The sequence below is a fragment of the Saccoglossus kowalevskii genome, chromosome 1 (assembly GCF_978046115.1).
Source record: "Saccoglossus kowalevskii chromosome 1, keSacKowa6.1, whole genome shotgun sequence".
NCBI lineage: Eukaryota > Metazoa > Hemichordata > Enteropneusta > Harrimaniidae > Saccoglossus > Saccoglossus kowalevskii.
Genome location: NC_140641.1, coordinates 48,256,329 through 48,277,566, shown reverse-complemented (window position 1 = coordinate 48,277,566; position 21,238 = coordinate 48,256,329). Strand labels below are relative to the sequence as shown.

Genomic DNA, 21,238 nt, shown 5'->3' with positions numbered 1-21,238 from the left:
GCACTAAATACAAAAGGGGATATGTGGCATCGTACTAAATACAAAGGGGGATATGTGCATGGCATCGCACTAAATACAAAAGGGAATATGTGGCATCCCACTAAATACTAAAGCGGGATATGTGGCATCGCACTAAATACAAAGGGGATATGTGGCATCCAAATAAATAAAAAGGTGGATATGTCGCATCCCACTAAATACAAAGGGGGATATGTGGCATTCCACTAAATACAAAAGGGGATATGTAGCAGCCCTCTAAATACAAAGGGGATATGTGGCATCACACTAAATACGAAGGGGGATATGTAGCAGCCCTCTAAATACAAAGGGGGATATGTGGCATCGTACTAAATACGAAGGGGGACATGTAGCAGCCCTCTAAATACAAAGGGGATATGTGCCATCGCACTAAATACAAAGGGGGATATGTGGCATCATACTAAATACAAAGGGGATGTGTGGCATCGCACTAAATACAAAAGGGAATATGTGGCATCGCACTAAATACAAAGGGGGATATGTGGCATCGTACTAAATACAAAAGGGGATATGTGGCATCCCACAAAATACAAAAGGGGTTATGAAGTATCCCACTAAATACAAAGGGGATATGTGGCATCCAAATAAATACAAAAGGGGATATGTGGCATCCCACTAAATACAAAAGGGGATTCGGGGCATCCCACTAAATACAAAAGGGGATATGTGGCATCCCACTAAATAAAAAAGGGGATATGAAGTATCCCACTAAATACAAAGGGGATATGTGGCATCCCACTAAATACAAAATGGGCTATGTGGCATCCAAATAAATACAAAAGGAGATATGTGGCATCCCACTAAATACAAAAGGGGATATGTGGCATCCCACTAAAACATGGGGGATATGTGGCATCCCACTAAATACAAAAGGGGCTATGTGGCATCCCACTAAATGCAAAAGGGGATATGTGGCATCCATCTAAATACAAAAGGGGATATGTGGCATCCAAATAAATACAAAGGGGGATATGTGGCGTCACACTAAATACAAAGGGAATATGTGGCATCCAAATAAATACAAAGGGGGATATGTGGCATCACACTAAATACAAAGAGGATATGTGGCATCGTACTAAAAACAAAGGGGGGATATGTTTCATCGCACTAAATACAAAGGGGATGTGTGGCATTGCACTAAATACAAAGGGATATGTGGCATCGCACTAAATACAAAGGAGGATATGTGACATACTAAATACAAAGGGGATATGTGGCATCGCATTAATACAAAGGGGAATATGTGGCATCCCACTAAATACAAAGGGGGATATGTGGCATCACACTAAATACAAAGGGGAATATGTGGCATCGCACTAAATACAAAGGTGATATGTGGCATCGCACTAAATACAAAAGGGGATATGTGGCATCGTACTAAATACAAAGGGGGATATGTGCATGGCATCGCACTAAATACAAAAGGGAATATGTGGCATCCCACTAAATACTAAAGCGGGATATGTGGCATCGCACTAAATACAAAGGGGATATGTGGCATCCAAATAAATAAAAAGGTGGATATGTCGCATCCCACTAAATACAAAGGGGGATATGTGGCATTCCACTAAATACAAAAGGGGATATGTAGCAGCCCTCTAAATACAAAGGGGATATGTGGCATCACACTAAATACGAAGGGGGATATGTAGCAGCCCTCTAAATACAAAGGGGGATATGTGGCATCGTACTAAATACGAAGGGGGACATGTAGCAGCCCTCTAAATACAAAGGGGATATGTGCCATCGCACTAAATACAAAGGGGGATATGTGGCATCATACTAAATACAAAGGGGATGTGTGGCATCGCACTAAATACAAAAGGGAATATGTGGCATCGCACTAAATACAAAGGGGGATATGTGGCATCGTACTAAATACAAAAGGGAATATGTGGCATCCCACAAAATACAAAAGGGGTTATGAAGTATCCCACTAAATACAAAGGGGATATGTGGCATCCAAATAAATACAAAAGGGGATATGTGGCATCCCACTAAATACAAAAGGGGATTCGGGGCATCCCACTAAATACAAAAGGGGATATGTGGCATCCCACTAAATAAAAAAGGGGATATGAAGTATCCCACTAAATACAAAGGGGATATGTGGCATCCCACTAAATACAAAATGGGCTATGTGGCATCCAATTAAATACAAAGAGGGATATGTGGCATTGCACTAAATACAAAAGGGGCTATGTGGCATCCAAATAAAAACAAAAGGAGATATGTGGCATCCCACTAAATACAAAAGGGGATATAAGGCATCCCACAAAATACAAAAGGGGATATGTGGCATCCCATTAAATACAAAGAGGGATATGTGGCATCGCACTAAATACAAAGAGGGGCTATGTGGCATCCCACTAAATACAAGAGGGGCTGTGTGGCATCCCACTAAATACAAACGGGATATGTGGCATCCCATTAAATACAAAGAGAGATATGTGGCATCACACTAAATACAAGAGGGGCTATGTGGCGTCACACTAAATACAAGAGGGGCTGTGTGGCATCCCACTAAATACAAAAGGAGATATGTGGCATCCCACTAAATACAAAGGGGATATGTGGCATCCCATTAAATACAGAGGGATATGTGGCATCACACTAAATACAAGAGGGGATATGTGGCATCCCACTAAATACAAAACGGGATATGAAGTATCCCACTAAATACAAAGGGGACATGTGGCATCCCACTAAATACAAAAGGGGATATGTGGCATCTAAATAAATACAAAAGGAGATATGTGGCATCCCACTAAATACAAAAGGGGATATGTGGCATCCCACTAAATACAAAAGGAGATATGAAGTATCCCACTAAATACAAAGGGGACATGTGGCATCCCACTAAACACAAAAGGGGCTATGTGTCATCCAAATAAATACAAAAGGAGATATGTGGCATCCCACTAAATACAAAAGGGGATATGTGGCATTCCATTAAATACAAAGGGGATATGTGGCATCCCATTAAATACAAAGGGGATATGTGGCATCCCATTAAATACAAAGGGGATATGTGGCATCCCATTAAATACAAAGGGGATATGTGGCATCGCACTAAATACAAAGGTGACTATGTGGTATCCAAATAAATACAAAAGGAGATATGTGTAATGCCTTTATTGAAATCATATCCTGTTCAGGATCTGGATTTTTAAAATATAATAAAGGTTCAAATACATACAGAATGGCAAGACGAAAAATACAAATGAAGGCATAGTGAAAAAATAATAAAATCAAATAAAAACGGAGAACAAGAAATGGTTAGAAAAAACAAAACTGAAAAGGTATCTTAATAAGTTACATTAATTATAAAGCAGCTGGTATTTTTTGTTTATGAGTGTCATTTCTTAAATTGAAGCACTCAAAGATATATTTTGCCAAATGAATTAGTGATTGTTTATCTTTTATTTTTAGAATGTCTACAGTGTTTTCAATATCAGATTTGTCAATTGCTGTAATGACCTTTGTGGTATGGAGGAACTTGTTTATTAAATCAGCATAGAGAGAACATTTTAATAGAAAATGGCTTTCATCTTCTATTTGTTTTTAGTGGCATCCCACTAAATACAAGAGGGGCTATGTTGTATCCCACTAAATCCAAAAGGGGATATGTGGTATCCCACTAAATACAAAAGGGGATGTGTGGCATCGCACTAAATACAAGGGGGATATGTGGCATCCAAATAAATACAAAAGAGGATAGGTGGCGTCGCACTTAATACAAGAGGGGCTATGTGGCATCCAAATAAATACAAAGGTGACTATGTGGTATTCCACTAAATCCAAAAGGGGATATGTGGTATCCCACTAAATACAAAAGGGGATGTGTGGCATCGCACTAAATACAAGGGGGATATGTGGCATCCCACTAATTACAAAGGGGGATATGTGGCATCCCACTTATTACAAAAGGGGACATGTGGCATCGCACTAAATACAAAAGGGGACATGTGGCATCGCACTAAATACAAAAGGGGACATGTGGCATCGCACTAAATACAAAAGGGGACATGTGGCATCCCACTAATTACAAAGGGGGATATGTGGCATCCCACTAATTACAAAGGGGGATATGTGGCATCCCACTAATTACAAAAGGGGATATGTGGCATCGCACTAAATACAAAGGGGGATATGTGGCATCGCACTAAATACAAAGGGGATATGTGGCATCACACTAAATACAAAGGGGATATGTGGCATCGCACTAAATACAAAGGGGATATGTGTCATCCCACTAATTACAAAGGGGGATATGTGGCATCCCACTAATTACAAAAGGGGATATGTGGCATCGCACTAAATACAAAGGGGATATGTGGCATCGCACTAAATACAAAGGGTATATGTGGCATCCCACTACTAAGCTATAAATCAAGTTTCATTCTGAGTTGTACTGGTACATGAACACATAAAACAATGGATCATGTGAATAATGCAGTTGCATGTACATTTAGTTTATTCTGATTTTAGCAAATGACATTTCTTTATAACCGCCCTTTTCATAGAGAAGTCCAACATGATTGTCATCAATAGAAGACAAACAGGAATATTCACTACTTCCCGCATTGATCACTAGAGCACCATCCCAGCTTTTTCCAAAGTCCAAACTCCATCTCAAAGTCATGTTGACTCGAGCTGAAGGGTTTGCTGGATTCGAGAAGAATAACACATTATTGTGAGAGATAAGACTTCCATCACATGCTGGGTCTACAAGTGTTTCATCCAAGCGTATATTTTGAAATGGAAAAGTATCAGCACCATCTTCACTTGTTGCAATAATCCGACATCTGCAGTGGTAGTGATGCTCATTTCTGGAATTCAACATCAATGATCCATCAGGAAGTTCAATAATCTAAGAAATTAAATAAAGTTTATACATATACTTTTTAGCTACTTGTCAAACATTAAGACTATAACAATGACATAAGACGGCGATCACGTTAGAGGCCAAGTTGGAACATTAAGAAACTTAAGTCGGCAGTTGCTGAAAAAAACTTGATAGATGCTCAGGACCGAAACTTAGCACATAGCTGAACGCTCGGCAAGAACCAAAATCACGCCCTTGTGATGAATTTAAAAGAACAAGTACTTATTCATACTAGTATGACACTACTATGGAGGGAAGTGCAGCTAGATACGGTTGGATGAATGAAACAAAAGCAAACCATCGGCAGCGACGTATATATTTATGTGCTGCTGCAAAAGTTTTTTTCTTGAAATGCTACATCGACATGGAAACATGTCAAATCATGTGCCGAGTACTTGTAATAAATACCATAATAGCAAATGGACATAATTTTGATATAGTAATTATCATATGTATATCGTTTTCTATGTTTGGTCCAAATAATAGATCAAAGAATGAGGGCATGATTTCAGCACGAGCCAAGTGGGTCCTGACAAACGTGAACACAATTGCTGTAATCCTCCTGTAAACACAAAAGATTAATAATTTTGGCACACGGTGAGATCCCATAACGTGAACATAGGAATAGTCCTTGTATTATATGAGATATATGTATAAACTATCCAGGCATGTATGAAATATGGCTATGTGAAACTTTAAACAAGATGACCACCATTTTGGATTTGATGGTGACAAAAATGCATGTGTATATGATATGATGTCTGATGTTTTTGTGAAGTTTGAACTTGATTGGCCCAGGCATGTGTGAAATATGGTTGGATATGTACGAATAGATGGATGAATGTATGCATGCACAAATGTCAAATGTCAAATTCGGAAGGAAAACTAAAAAAAGCATATTATGGATAAGATATTTTGTTTGGAACATACAGACATAAACAACTAAACAGTACAGCTAAAATAACAGGAAAATGTGATGAAATATAACTGTAATTACTAGAAAATCCAAGTAAATAACTTCACAGAGAGTTTGTCTATCTCTGGAACGTAAATAAATAAAGCCGCAAGAAATTTCAACCTATTTTGTACCTGATCTCCCACTGAATTAATTAGGATCAAATAACTCAAATTTGCAAGCATCTTTAAAACTTGCTTCCAGTGATTTAATAAATGTTTTGGAGAAAATTCCTCAATTAAGTTTCAGTGTCATCTAAGTCAATGTCAGTTATTTTATAGTTAGTTATCTGTAATAAGTTCTTAATAAATGCAAGCCATAAATCATAGAAATTATTTTTACATTTGTAAAAGGCTGCAGCTTGTAGCATATTGGATAATCCATAATCAAGTCTTTTATAATATTTGATAAGAGCTGTACAGATACATGTATCCAAAATATGTGGACAACGAACCAATTCACTTCTGCATGCTATATGTGAAACTTAATATGTAGATTCTCTGCCTCAAAATTATCAGACCATAACTTGTGCTTAATTAAAGCAAACAAAGTTAATCAATAACTTATTATCCCCAGAACCCTTATAGGAATTAATTAGGCAACCACACCAAGGATCTGCACCATATAATGACACAGGTTTAACAATTGAGTCACAAAGCTTACAAGCCAATCCTACTGCATAACACTGATTACTTGATCAAAGCATTTGGTACATTTTAAAGATAGCTTCCTGAGCTTTATAATGTAGCCTTTAAGTGGCTACATGGAATTTACCACTGGAGTGAAACAAAATGCCAATATAATTGTAAGAAACAATTTGACTTTGATTGATATAGAACTTAAATTTATCGCCCAAATTTTTGCCAATACTATAACCTTGGTTTCATTGATGTTGACCTTGAATTTTCATTTTTGCCAATGCTATAACCTTGGTTTCATTGACGTTGACTTTGAATTTCCATTTCTGTTGACACTATGACCTTGGTTTCATTGATGTTGACCTTGAATTTCCATTTTCACCAACACTGTAACCTTGGTTTCATTGATGTTGACCTTGAATTACCATTTTTGCCAATGCTATGACCTTGGTGTCATTGATGTTGACGTTGAATTTCCATTTTTTGCCAATATTATAGCCTTGGTTTCATTGATGTTGACCTTGAATTACCATTTTTGCCAATGCTATGACCTTGGTGTCATTGATGTTGACGTTGAATTTCCATTTTTTGCCAATATTATAGCCTTGGTTTCATTGATGTTAACCTTGAATTTTCATTTTTGGGAATACTGTGACCTTGGTTTCATTGATGTTGGCCTTGAATTTCCATTTTTGGTAACACTATGGCATTGGTTTCATTGATGTTGACCTTGCATTTCCATTTTTGGAAACACTATAACCTTGGCTTCATTGATGTTGACCCTGAATTCCCATTTTGTCAGTACTATGACTTTGGTTTCATTGATGTTGACCTTGCATCTCCATTTTTTCGGCGGCTGTGCCCTCGGTTTCATTGATGTTGACCTTGAATTTCTATTTTTGCCAGTGCTGTAACCTTGGTTTCATTGATGGTGGCCTTGAATTTCCTTTTTTGTCAATACTGTGACCTTGGTTTCAACACCATTCTGCAGCCGTTCATGACTACTGGTAGATGATAAAAGTAACAGATCATCTACATATAAAATACAGTAAGACTTCAAGCTGTTTAATTCAACTGGATCAAAAATGTTCACAGTATCATAAATCCCAATCACAAAGATATTGAAAAATTGAGGGTTGAAGTTACATCCCTGTTTGACATCCCCATGAGAGATAAACAAGCAGCCTCTCGGCTGAGACACATGGAGCGCCGCTGTTAGCAATGCACATTTCAATTAAAGAATTGAGGATACATGTATCATCACAAAATAAACAAATCTGAAAGAGGTTCATCCACCTATTGTACCTTTGTGTATGTACTTGGGTTTATTAACAAAAAAATCAAAAATATTACTTTTTACCAAAACATTCATCACAAGCCTGGTAGCCATGCATGGCACAGTCCCAGTTAGTTACCGAATTTAAGATATATAGTTTTGTTTATATAGTAATATAGCTGGAACATAAACTTGTCAGGAATATGATTATGATGATTGTTTAACATTAAAATGATTGACATTTGTATCTGATCGTCAAATGAGTATAGAGACATATTGCTCTAGAACAGCATTAATTAAAACAAAATCAGCCATTTTGAATACATGCATAATAAATATATAAAATTTGAACATAATCAGTCAAAGCATGTCGGAGATATGGCACTAGAACTGCATTCATTAATACATAATGGCCATTTTAAATCTGATCTCAAAAATTAAATTATGTGCATCAGGAACCCGTAATGTCTAATGTATGTACCAAGTTTGAACAAAACCCATCCATAAATGCTTGACATTTGATCGTCAAATCAATATATATCTGTATATCTATGACATGATTTATAATGAAAATTTAAAATTTGAACATAATCAGTCAAAGTAAGTCAGAGATATGGCACTAGAACCACATTCCTTAAAACAAAATGGCTGTCAGTCAACCATTATGAATCTTACATGTATCTGAAAATTAACAAAATGATGTGCATCAAGGTCCTATAATGTATATACCAAGTTTGAACAAAATCCATCTGTAAACAGCCGAGAAATGCTTGATTTTGATGATTTTTTAGCACCAAAAATGGCCTCCATTCGGACATCTTGAATCAGAACGTGAAACAAATTGCATGCATATGTATAATATCATGTATGATGTATGTGTAAAGTTTGATTGTGATTGGTCCAGGCATTTCTTAGATACAGGTCCGAACGTACGCACGGATGCACTGAGGTCAAAACATGAGTCCCTGTTTTCGGACTGCGTAGAAGTTGTGCCTATATATATAATATCAAAGCAATCACACTTTTTCAACAATATACATGCATCTCACAAAAATGCATCTCAAGCTTTTGTGAAAAAATAATTTGCACAGTAGTTCTACTTTTATGGTTTAAATAGCTCCACTGTCTTTGTAGATTTTCTTCCTCAAAACAAAAAATATGAGTGCCATGGTTATTGTTACCACAACTGGGAGTACATAAAAAAAAAATGAAAATATCATCACAGAGATATAACCGAATCTTGCAGCTCCCACTCATGATACCTACATACATTGTACTATTAAAAGTATCAAAGGAAAAAATGAAATTGAAGAATTGAAGATGTCATCATGAAATGAACAAATCTGAGAGAGGTCCACATACATTTGTATAGTACCTATATATAAAATATCAAAGCAATTGGACTTGCTGTTTTTAACAAGAAGTTGAAAATATCACTTTTTACCAAAAACAAAAATATTCATCAAAATTATAGAATTTGAGATTTTGACATGAAATGAACAAATCTGAGCAAGAACCATCCAAGGTAGTTGCATATCAAATTTGAAAAAATAGGCCAATGGCCTGTTGCTCAACGGCTATTGTACAAAATTAGTGTTGTAGATGCCACACCATTTTTCGTTTAAATTTGTACTTTTAAATGAAATAACGCCAAACAACCACACAAAGTTGTCAATGGAATAATAAACACATGTATGCCTAACACCAAGGCATTGGAAATAGTGGTTAGTTGAAATTCCATTTTTAACCAAAAATGAAAAAATATTCGTCAAAATTAGAGAATTAAAGATATGGCCATGGGATGAACAAATCTAGTAGATGTCAACACAAAGTACATACACGCCAAGTATGAAAGCATTCAGGCTACCGGTTTTGAAGAACAAGTCGAAAATAGAATTTTTGACCAAAAATGACCATTTTAAAATAGTCTGAACTGAAATCAGGTCGGGTCGTGACAGCCGTTTTTTTTCATTATTTTCGCCTTAAGTTCTACCTTTCTACTCTCAATGGGTCCCGCAACTATTTCATCAATTATTTTGAGGGCGATGGTCCGAAAGTGGTCGATTTCATGACGAAAACCGCATGAAATGGGAAAACTATGACGCCTTGTGGTGTCACGATAACTTATTCAAGATGACGGCAAACACTGGGATTTTCGCTGTAGTTTTCCGCGGTTTCCGTCTTGAAATCGACCAATTTCGGACCATCGCCCTCAAAATAATTGATGAAATAGTTTCGGAACCCATCGACAGTAGAAAGGTAAAAACTTAAGGCGAAAATAATGAAAACAAGCCATGCATGACACAGTCCCCATTAGTTATCAAATATAAGATGTATAGTTTTGTTTATAGTAATATAGCTGGAATATAACCATGTCAGGAACATGATTTTTTTAACATTAAAATGATTGACATTTGTATCTGATCCTCAAACAAGTACTTGTCCATATTGAGAGATATTGCTCTGGAACAGCATTCAAAATCAGCCATTTTGAATACATGTATATATATAACATGATGTATAACGAATATATAAAATTTAATTAAAATAAGTCAAAGCATTTAAGAGATATGGCTCTATAAGCCCAATCATTGAAACAAAATGGCCGCCAGTCAGCCATTTTGAATCCAATCTGATAAATAAAACGACGAGCATCAGGAACCTGTAATGTCTAATGTATGTACCAGGTTTGAACGAAATCCACCCATAAATTCTTGATATTTGATGATTTTTTAGCACAAAAATTACCACCATTCCACCATTTTGAATAGAAATAATGAATATTTAAAATTTGAAAATATTATCAGCCAAAACAAGTCGAAGATATGGGTCTAGAAGCCCATTCATTAAAACAAAATGGCCGCTAGACAGCCATTTTGAATCCGATCTGAAAAATAAATGATGTGCATCAGGAACCTGTAATGTCTAATATACATGTATGTACCAAGTTTGAACGAAATTCATCCATAAATGCCAGAAATGCTTGATATTTGATGATTGTTTAGCCCAAAAAATCCCACCATTTGGCCATTTTGAATAGGATTGTCAAACCAATATATCTGTCTATCTATAACATGATGTATAATGAATATTTAAAATTTGAACATAATCAGTGAAAGCAAGTCAGAGATATGGCACGAGAACCACATTCATTAATACAAAATGGCCGCCAGTCGGCCATTATGAATCCTATCTGAAAAACAAAATTATTTGCATCAAGGTCCCATAATGTCTAATGTATATACTAAGTTTGAATAAAACCCATCCATAAATGCTTGACATTTGATCGTCAAATCAAAATGGTTGATTTTTAGGATTTTTTAGCACAAAAATGGCCGCTATTCGGCCATCTTGAATCAGATCGTAAAACAAAATGATGTGCATCAAGGTCCTATAATGTCTAATGTATATACCAAGTTTGAACAAAGGAGGTCAAAACATAAGTCCCCGTTTTCGGACTGCATCCGAACGGGGACTAAAAAACGACTGTTAAGACCCGACCTGATTTCAGTTCGGTAAAATAGGGTAACTCGCAAAGGATGGATGGAACTGTAGCTCCATGGTTTCGTGTTGACACCACGACGAACAAAATAACCGACAGCGAAACCAAGTTGACACCATGACATCGAAACTTCCCGAAAATAACACGATTTTCCAAATTATATTTCGATCCGCTTCACACAACTCAAGCATGATATCGGTAGAAACTATCGATCGACTTACATTACTTATTCAAACTAAAACAGGTTAAATCCTGTGAAAATCAAAACACCAGAGCAATATGAATAAACCCATCAATGCGGATATTTTGAAGCAGAGGCCCGAGCATGCGCATTTCCAAACATGCGCAGTTCCAAAGATATACGCACGATATCATGCTTGAGTTGTGTGAAGCGAATCAAAATATAATTTGGAAAATCGTATTATTTTCGGGAAGTTTCGATGTCATGGTGTCAACGCTTTCCTACCTTGTGTTATTATACGAGTAGTAAGGGGAATGTACCGGCGACTGACTAACTATGCCGATCCCATTTTAGGTCATTTTTTATTAGCCAAGAAACGTTCCGGGCGCCTGTGACCGACACAGGGACGCACAGACTTATTCATAAACAAAATTATTCCAACACCATACTATAGATGGCGCTCTCACTATAGACCGCCACAGTAGAGTTTTGGTGGGCTAATTTGCATCATTTTTGGTAGAGAAACTTCTCATGAACAAATTACCATCTACACTCATCAAGGCATCCACACACCAAAAATCGAGTCAAACGGTTTGGCGGTTTTTGAGAAGAAGTCGTGCACAGACCGATAGACGGACGACAGACGCAGGACAAAAACCGATCCCATAGGCTCAGCGGACCTATGGTCCGTTGAGCCAAAAATTCTGACTTGTGGTTTCAAAGAAGAAGTTGAAATTGTAAAGTTGACGACGACAGACGATCAGTAATATGAACAGCTCCGCTGTGTCGACTTTGTCGACAGCGGAGCTAAAAATTGAAAATTGAAGATATCACAAAATAAACCAGCATGACACAGGTCCACTTAAGTTGCCTACATACAAAATATTGAAGCAATTGAGTTGGTAGTTTTCAAAAAGATGAAAATTTAATTGTTGACGGGTGGATAGGCAACAGACAGAAGGAAATTCATCTCATAGCAATTTTTTTTTATTTTATTTCTAAAAACAATTCTTGCAGCAGAATAATTGTAACTTCAAAAAATAATTAATATAAATAGTATTTATTGCACCTTGGGTATAATACCATTTTTTGAACATTTTAATAAGACAATCTCAAGCTCCCTAATAGAATAATATAACATGAACATTTTAATAAGACAATCTCAAGCTCCCTAATAGAATAATATAACATTTTAATAAGACAATCTCAAGCTCCCTAATAGAATAATATAACATGACAATCTCAAGCTCCCTAATAGAATAATATAACATTTTAATAAGACAATCTCAAGCTCCCTAATAGAATAATATAACATGACAATCTCAAGCTCCCTAATAGAATAATATAACATTTTAATAAGACAATCTCAAGCTCCCTAATAGAATAATATAACATTTTAATAAGACAATCTCAAGCTCCCTAATAGAATAATATAACATTTTAATAAGACAATCTCAAGCTCCCTAATAGAATAATATAACATTTTAATAAGACAATCTCAAGCTCCCTAATAGAATAATATAACATTTTAATAAGACAATCTCAAGCTCCCTAATAGAATAATATAACATGAATAACCCAAATTCAATGAAATACTTTCGAAGAAAGTACTTCAGTTGTGGCACTGTAAAATCGTTGACATTCTACACGTCTTCGAAATGTCAAAATACATGATAAAAACAGATAAGTTTTAGCGCATTTTTCACAGCATTTGTAGTAATGATGCTATTTTGATTCAAAGCTTGACCTATAACTAACCATCAGTAGCTAAGGCAAAAGTCATGTCTTGCTAGATTTTGTACACTTCGGAACATCAGTTATTGGATGAAAATTAGGCAATATATTTAAGCCAAACTTTGGGAAAAATACAGGCTAGAATTTTTGGCAGGAAATAATCCTTGAAAATGATTTGTACTACATAATGGAAACAACATATGCAGTTACTGCATTATTTAATTAACAATCATGAAGAATGTACTACTGACATCTGTTCCCATCACCAGCAGTAAAAATACCGTAATTTCTGCATTTAATGCTCTGTTGAAACAAATGTTTTATTGTAGAAGAACTTTCATCAAGATCTTGAAAATTAGATATGCTGTTTTCAACAAGAAGTCGAAAATATCACAATTAACAAATCTGAGAGAAGTATATCTGAGCTACCTGCATGTATAACATCAAAGCAATCATACTTGCCGTTTTGAACAAGAATCACTTTTTACCAAAAATGACAAAAACATTCTGATAATTAGAGAATTAAAGATATCATCACGAAATGAACAGACCTAAGAGGTAATACTAGTATACACCAAGTATCATCAAAGCAATAAGGCTTGTAGTTTACAAGAAGAAGTAGAAGAAGTAGAAAAAGTAAAAAGTTGACACGAACGACGACAATGACAGACAATCCCTCATGATAAGCTCCGCTCGACAAAGTTGACAGCAGAGCTAAAAACATCAGGAGTAATTCAGTTGGCTTGCTACCCATCAGTAGATGAAAAAACAACAACAGTGGTATATAGCTACCTAGCTATACATCACAAATAGCACAATGGACATAATTGTTTAATAAAGCTTTCACACAAAATGAACCATTAGAACAAGTTGTGTATCAAACCCTGGCTACAAGTCTCCTCACTTGTTACATGTATGAGCATCCCCACTGAGTCTGTCTGTGGTCAGAGTTAGAAGTCATACTTTTTAGGTGGAATTGATTTGTGCTGCAAATGAATTTATATTTGTTTTTGTAATAATTTTATTTTCAGTGATTTTTGAATAGTAAGTATAAATTAAAAGAAATTGTCACTGAATCATCCCTTCAGATGATAAATCTTGGTCTGGGAGAGGTCTGCGCATGCGTCACAATCACTAGCTTCGAATCGGACGGCTCCAGGAAAGAAGAAAGGAAACTTGCCTAAAAACAACGTATTCATATTGAGTACATGGGAGCCGTCCCATGCTGCAGTACTCTACTGTTTCTTCCAGTTACCGTGTGTCCGTTGGCTTTTGCCAATGCATATTTGCAAGAAACACATAGCACCTCGGCAGATGAGATTTTCTGGTCTTCTCAATTTAAGGGGAAATGTAGTTATTCACATGGAACTACCACCAGCAGAGGAGTGATGACTATAATTAGAAATACTGATAAAGTTAATAAACTAACACAGGATACGGATGGGAGAATCTTAATGATTCAAACTGAAATTGATAACTCTCAATGTATTCTACTAAACACGTATGCACCCAATAGAAAATCAGAACATGCTGAATTCTTAACTGATTTAAAAATTAGGTTAACTAATATGATCCCAGATCCAAACAAAACGATAATCTGGGGGGGGGGGGAGGATCTGAATTTTACAGTGGATAACTTGATGGACAGATCAGGAGGGAACCCCCAAGCCCGGACTAAATCGGTAGACATTTTTGAGGATATCACTGAACATTTTAGCTTAGTTAACATTTGGCGAATAAGAAATGAGAACAAAAAACAGTTTACTTGGCGTAGAAAACGCCCTACTATTCAACAAAGCAGACTGGACTATCTAATTATCTCAGATGTTTTGCAAAATATTGTTAAAAAAGTTGAAATTATACCAGGTTTAGCTTCGGATCACTCCGCTGTTTGGCTACATTTAAAAAATTCTTGTCAGAAACATGGTCCTGCTCACTGGAGATTCAACTCCACTCTAACCAAAGATAAAGAGTATGGAAACTTAATAAAGGAAAAGATTGAAAACTGGCAGGAAGAATTTAAAGATATAGATAGAAGTCAGTTATGGGACTTAATTAAATACCAGATTAAAAAATTTACAATTGATTACACTAAAGAAAAAGCAAGAAACCGTAAACAGGAAATTGAGGACTTGGAAAAACAGCTTAAAGATACTCAACAGATGTGTAGTGACAGCCCAAATGAGGAAAATTATAGCAATATGGAAGAAATGAAAAGGAAATTAGAAGACCATTATAATTACAAGGTAGAAGGTGCTATAATAAGATCACGGGCTAGGTGGTATGAAAAAGGGGAAAAAACAGATATTTTCTGAATTTGGAAAAAAATAACAGAAAGAAATCCTGCATCAAACAATTAAAAGTAGAAGGGGATAAAACTATAGAACAACCAAATGAAATTTTAACAGAAATTAAAATCCTTTTACTCTAGGCTGTACTCAAATAAGGATTCGATAGAGGCCAACAAATTTCTTAATAATACTGCAATTCCAGTGCTGGCAGAAAGTTCACAGGCAACATGTGAGGGACTTCTAACTTCAAGGGAAATTTTTGATACCTTAACTTCAATGAAAGAAAATAAAAGCCCAGGAAACGATGGCTTAACTGTTGAGTTTTATAAGGCATATTGGCCACTGGTAAGAAATCTGGTAGTGAACTCATTAAACTTGGCCTTTGAGCAGGGAGAATTTTCTACCTCTCAGAAACAAAGTATCATTACACTAATAGAAAAACCTGGACGAGATAAACGTTTATTGAAAAACTGGAGGCCAATTTCATTAATGAACGTGGATGCAAAATTGGCATTCAAATGTCTTGCTAAGCGATTGGAATCTGTTCTTCCTGAATTAATTGGCGAAACCCAGGCAGCTTTTATTAAAGGCCGCAATATTAGTGGTTATGCAAGATTAATTAGTGAGGTGTATCACTACATAGAACAAACTGATAAGGAGGCTCTGCTAATAGCAGTAGATTTTGAAAAAGCCTTCGATACGGTCAGTTGGGAGTATCTTGATAGGGCATTAGAGAAATTTCAATTCGGTCCTCAATTTCAAAGGTGGGTGAAATCATTGTATACAAATATTGTATGTTGCGTGATGAATAACGGATATAGTACGGGATACTTTGAGTTGCAAAGGGGAGTCAGACAAGGAGACCCTCTGTCTCCGATGCTCTTCATTTTAGTTTTAGAAACTCTGCTGGTGGCTATTAGATCAAAACAAGAAATCAAAGGTATTATCATATCGGGAAAAGAAATTAAAGAAGCAGCATTTGCGGACGACATGTCATGCTTCATTTCAAACGAAAAATCTGCTGAGGTGCTATTTAACTTATTGGGGGATTTTGAGAAATGCTCAGGGCTGAGAATTAACATGGACAAAACGGAAGCTGTCTGGCTCGGTAAATGGAAATATAGGCAAGATAAACTGTTCGGGGTTAGATGGCCCACATCTCCTATCAAAATTGTAGGAATTTACTTTTCTCACAATCAAAAGGAAAATAGGAAAATAAATGTTAAAAAAGCTATGGACAATATGAAAATTATTTTGAACTCTTGGAAGAGCAGGAAACTTTCTCTTTATGGCAAAGTCCAAATTATTAAAACTTATGGTATATCCCAGTTCACATATATTATGAGTACAACTGCAGTTGGGAATGAATTTATTCAGGAGGCTCAAAAGACTATGTATAATTTTATATGGGAAGGAAAAGACAGAATTGCTCGTAGAACTATGATAGGGGGGTGTGGGCCAGGGCGGTTTGGGTATCCCAGACATGCATATCCTCAAAAAACAACAGAGGCTACTATGGATTAAAAGATATGTAGATCCAAATAATGAACATCCATATAAACTATTTATTGATGAGCAGCTTAAGAGTATAGGAGGTAATATCATCTTCCAATGTAATTATAAAACAAAACTTTTACCAATTCGCTGTACTGACTTCCTGCGAGAATGTCTTGAAATTTGGGAAGCTGAAACTAAAATGAGTTACAGAAACACAAACCAAGTAATTTGGAATAACGAAAATATAAAAATAGCCGAAAAACCTATTTTTTATAGAGAATTGGCTGAAAACAGAATTAAAAGAGTTTCAGACCTGTTTAACGAGAATCGTCTTATACCATGGGAAACAATAACCCAAAATGAATGGACTCTACTACATAAACTAAAATGGATTGGCCTTGTTACTGCCATCCCCGAAAATCTAAAATACAAAAACACTGACATAGACGAGATAAGCTTATCGGTGTCTGGAATTCCAACACCGCTTGATGCAATCTCAAAACCCTATATAAAAAAAGAATTAATAGACAGGCAATTCATCCCTCCAGTGAGTCAAAAGAAACTTGAAGAGATGCTGAAACTTGGCCTAATAGAATGGAGTAAAATGTACAAATTAATGATAAAAATGAGTATCGACAGCAAAACACGTGAATTTCAGTTTAAACTTTTACATAACATTCTATATACAAATGACAAACTTCATAAAATAAACCCAGAAAAGTTTCCTACACAGATGTGCACATTTTGTCAGGAGAATCCAGAAACTCTGGAACATATCTTCTATGAATGTGAATATGTTGTTGCACTTTGGAGAGACCTACTTTTTAGTTGGGGAAAGATATTAAAACAAAATTCACCACCAAGCAGAATGTGCTTAATAATATCAGATCCAGGCGAATCGTTGACAATAAATTTTATTAGCCTGTTAGTTAGGAAACATATTTACCACTGTAAAATGAATGATATAAAACCCAACTTCAAGGTATTCTAACGTACATGAAAAGAGTCTACCAGTGTGAAAATTGGATAGCAAATCATAACAATAAAATGATACAGCACTTAAAAAAGTGGTCCCCTTTAATACCATATATGGAATAAAGAGGCAAATGGTATGAACTAGAACTGAATGAGATAGACAAGTAGCAATCTAGTGAATATAGTGATCTTAGGGAAAAATCCGTCCATGTGAACCAAAAGCAAACATAAAGGTTCTGGGTTTGAGCAATAAACTATTCCTCTTCTGAAGCTTTGAGAAATGTCACTTTGAAAAACTTTGAGTTATACAGGAATGTAACTACTTTATTCACAGATATGTAAATTTTTATGAGTACCCAATAACAAAATATATTAAAATACAAAAAAAAAAGATGATAAATCTTACCATCACATTGTAGCTATGTAGGATGAGATATACTTACTGTGGTTTCATCCATCTGAAAATCACCAGTTTTTAGCCCATAACCATATGGTATTGTAGGAACAGTTCCAGCTAATTTCCATGTATCACCATGATCTGAGATTATAATTAAGCAACAATTTTTTACCATACAAGACACAAATTCTTAAATTATGCATTTTGTCTTAGTCTCCTGCAACCCTGTCAGCTATAACTGGGCTATATCGTATCCTCGGAATATGATGTCTTCTGCAACCCTGTCAGCTATAACTGGGCTATATCCCATCCCTAGAATATAATGTCTCCTGCAACCCTGTCAGCTATAACTGGGCTATATCCCATCCCTAGAATATGTCTCCTGCAACCCTGTCAGCTATAACTGGGCTATATCCCATTCCTGTAATATAATGTCTCCTGCAACCCTGTCTGCTATAGCTGGGCTATATCCCATTCCTGTAATATAATGTCTCCTGCAACCCTGTCTGCTATAGCTGTGTGGTACATATCCCTAGAATAGGCCAATAGCTATATGTATAACCCATTCTCGGAATACAATGTGTACAAGAATTTAAATTCATATTTATTCATATATATTTATAACATTTTTATATTGGTAAAACCTCCATTTGTGTTCATAAAAACCTCTATTTTTATTCGTAATATCACTATTTGTATTCATGTATTCTATTTGAAATCTCCATTAGTAATATCTCCAATTGTTATCAATTTGTATTAAGAATCTTCATCTTTTGTACTTGTAAAATTACCATTTGTATTTCATAAAACCACTTGTGAACATTGAGGGCACTACTCCAGCTACATGTACATGTCACCTACACCCAATAGGTACAAGTGAAACTTTTGTCAAAAGTTTTCCCACACCAAAAGATGCTCTAATTTTCAGAAAACAAAATCCCACTAGGATGAGCAACCTGACATACCGCCCTCATGCAATAGAGTCAGAATTAAAGTTATTTTTGGCTGGTTTTCACAATAGGCTTTTTTTTAGCTCTTGTTTTCTAGGTAATTATCACCAAAACTCTTAACACGTTTTACAGCTTGGACATTTCAGGGTATACTGTTCTATATTCGAAAAATATCACTTTGACAGGATAAGGTATATATAGTCAAATACCCAGGGTGATTAATGTACACATAATGTAAACTTGTGATTTAGCAGTTTACCTGACAGGTATTTTAATTAGTTAATTAGGAAACCAAGATTACCTCCCTTGTCCACAAAACTATATATTTTCGGAAAGCTTATTGTATGAATTTTAAAGTTTTGTTAGTATTTTATTTTTATGGACACTGTAGTTTGAAATATGCACAAAAATGTGCTTTTTTGGTCAAAAGTGATTTAAAAAAAATTAGCTTCTAAACCATGCTTCTGTTTCCTGTCAAAATTGGTTTGTGGGTACATCTGTTTACTATAAAGAAAGTGCAGTCTTGAAAACTGTCTACCAGTTGTCAATTTTGTAGGATAGCAGCTCAAATTTCACTACTTCAAATTTATGCATAAATTAACATCCAGGCTAGTTGTCTGTACGATTGCTGTAACACTATTCAACTAAAAACAATGCCCTGACGGCGTTTTGAAGATATACACATTGACAATCATTTGTGAAAATTTCAAAACAAAAGGTCAAAGCGTCTAGGAGCTATTTTTTTTTTTAAAGTTCTGGAATGTGCACTAAAAAGAAGCTGAGATAATTGCTAATTTGCATCACAATTCACTCAGTAGAAAGTTTGCTAATGCTCATAATTAAAATAGCTGTTACAGTTTCAAATTTAAATGTATTATCGTTTTGTAAAAAGTTAAATACAGTGCATAATATGGAGATTCCATTATTTCTTTTTTTCACCATGTTTTTTTTTATTATTTATGTACAGCCTTGCTAAATCTTGCTAAGCATTCAAAAGAGATAATGTTTGCACCTGTTATCTATATTTTAAAATCGTTTTTTGAGTATGTTCCACTATTCACAATTCTACAGTCTATAGCCAAGACTTTTTGGATAATAAAAAGCAAAAAAAAAAAAAAATTTCACTCCCAAGTGCCCACGAACCTGCATCTCTACCTTAATGGGTTTACCAAGTAACTCACCGTCACTAATAATGCAGTGCATTGCCTTAAATGTCTTGATCGTATGACCACATGAAATCAGCCTTCCTTTGTATGGTCCGATTTTTTTCTGTATACCATAGCCAGGTCCGGGGCAGTAGGCGAAGTTATAAAATATCGGATTTGATATTGACAAGTTCACTGGTTTACTCCAAGTATAACCCCAATCATAGCTTCGCATCATAAACACGGTTGGCAAGCTGTCTTTACAAACATTGTGTGGACAATGGCAATACAGAAACACCAAACTATTAACTGCATCGTCAACCGTGATAGTACCAAAGTTAAAATAATCAGTTTCTGGCCCAAGATCCTGTATGACAAAAACTGTCGGGTCCCATGACGCCCCTTTGTCGCGTGATCGTCGCATGGTGGCTATTTTTTGCGCAGTGTCACCTTCAGAATATTTTCTTGCTCCTGCAAATGCTAGTAAGTCCCCATTAGGTGTATTGATCAGCATAGGGGTTCTGTAGAAAGAAATATCGCCTTCATCTCCAGAGGTCCATAAAACTTGATCATCTACAATAAGAGGAGACAGACTCGCGTATGCTACAAAAATCAAGCAAAGCCAGAAGAAAACAGAAGAACTACTGACTACATGTACTGACATTCTGAAGACGACAAGTACGAGTACGAGAAAAGATTCAAATCAATCGCAAGTCACCTGACTTTCTGATTGTAGACCCCTTAAGTAACTACAAAGTCACACGTTTGTG

The 21,238-nt window shown here is 35.7% G+C and overlaps 1 protein-coding gene across 1 annotated transcript; it reads right to left on the bottom strand.

The window, feature by feature from the left end:
- Positions 1-4,493: 4,493 nt before the first annotated feature.
- LOC100377420 (neuraminidase 1-like) lies at positions 4,494-21,186 on the bottom strand. Its single transcript, NM_001290086.1, is given in 3 exon segments — positions 4,494-4,912; positions 18,420-18,514; positions 20,505-21,186. Coding segments are annotated over 3 exon segments (1,125 nt in total). The 5' UTR covers positions 21,133-21,186; the 3' UTR covers positions 4,494-4,510.
- Positions 21,187-21,238: the final 52 nt, after the last annotated feature.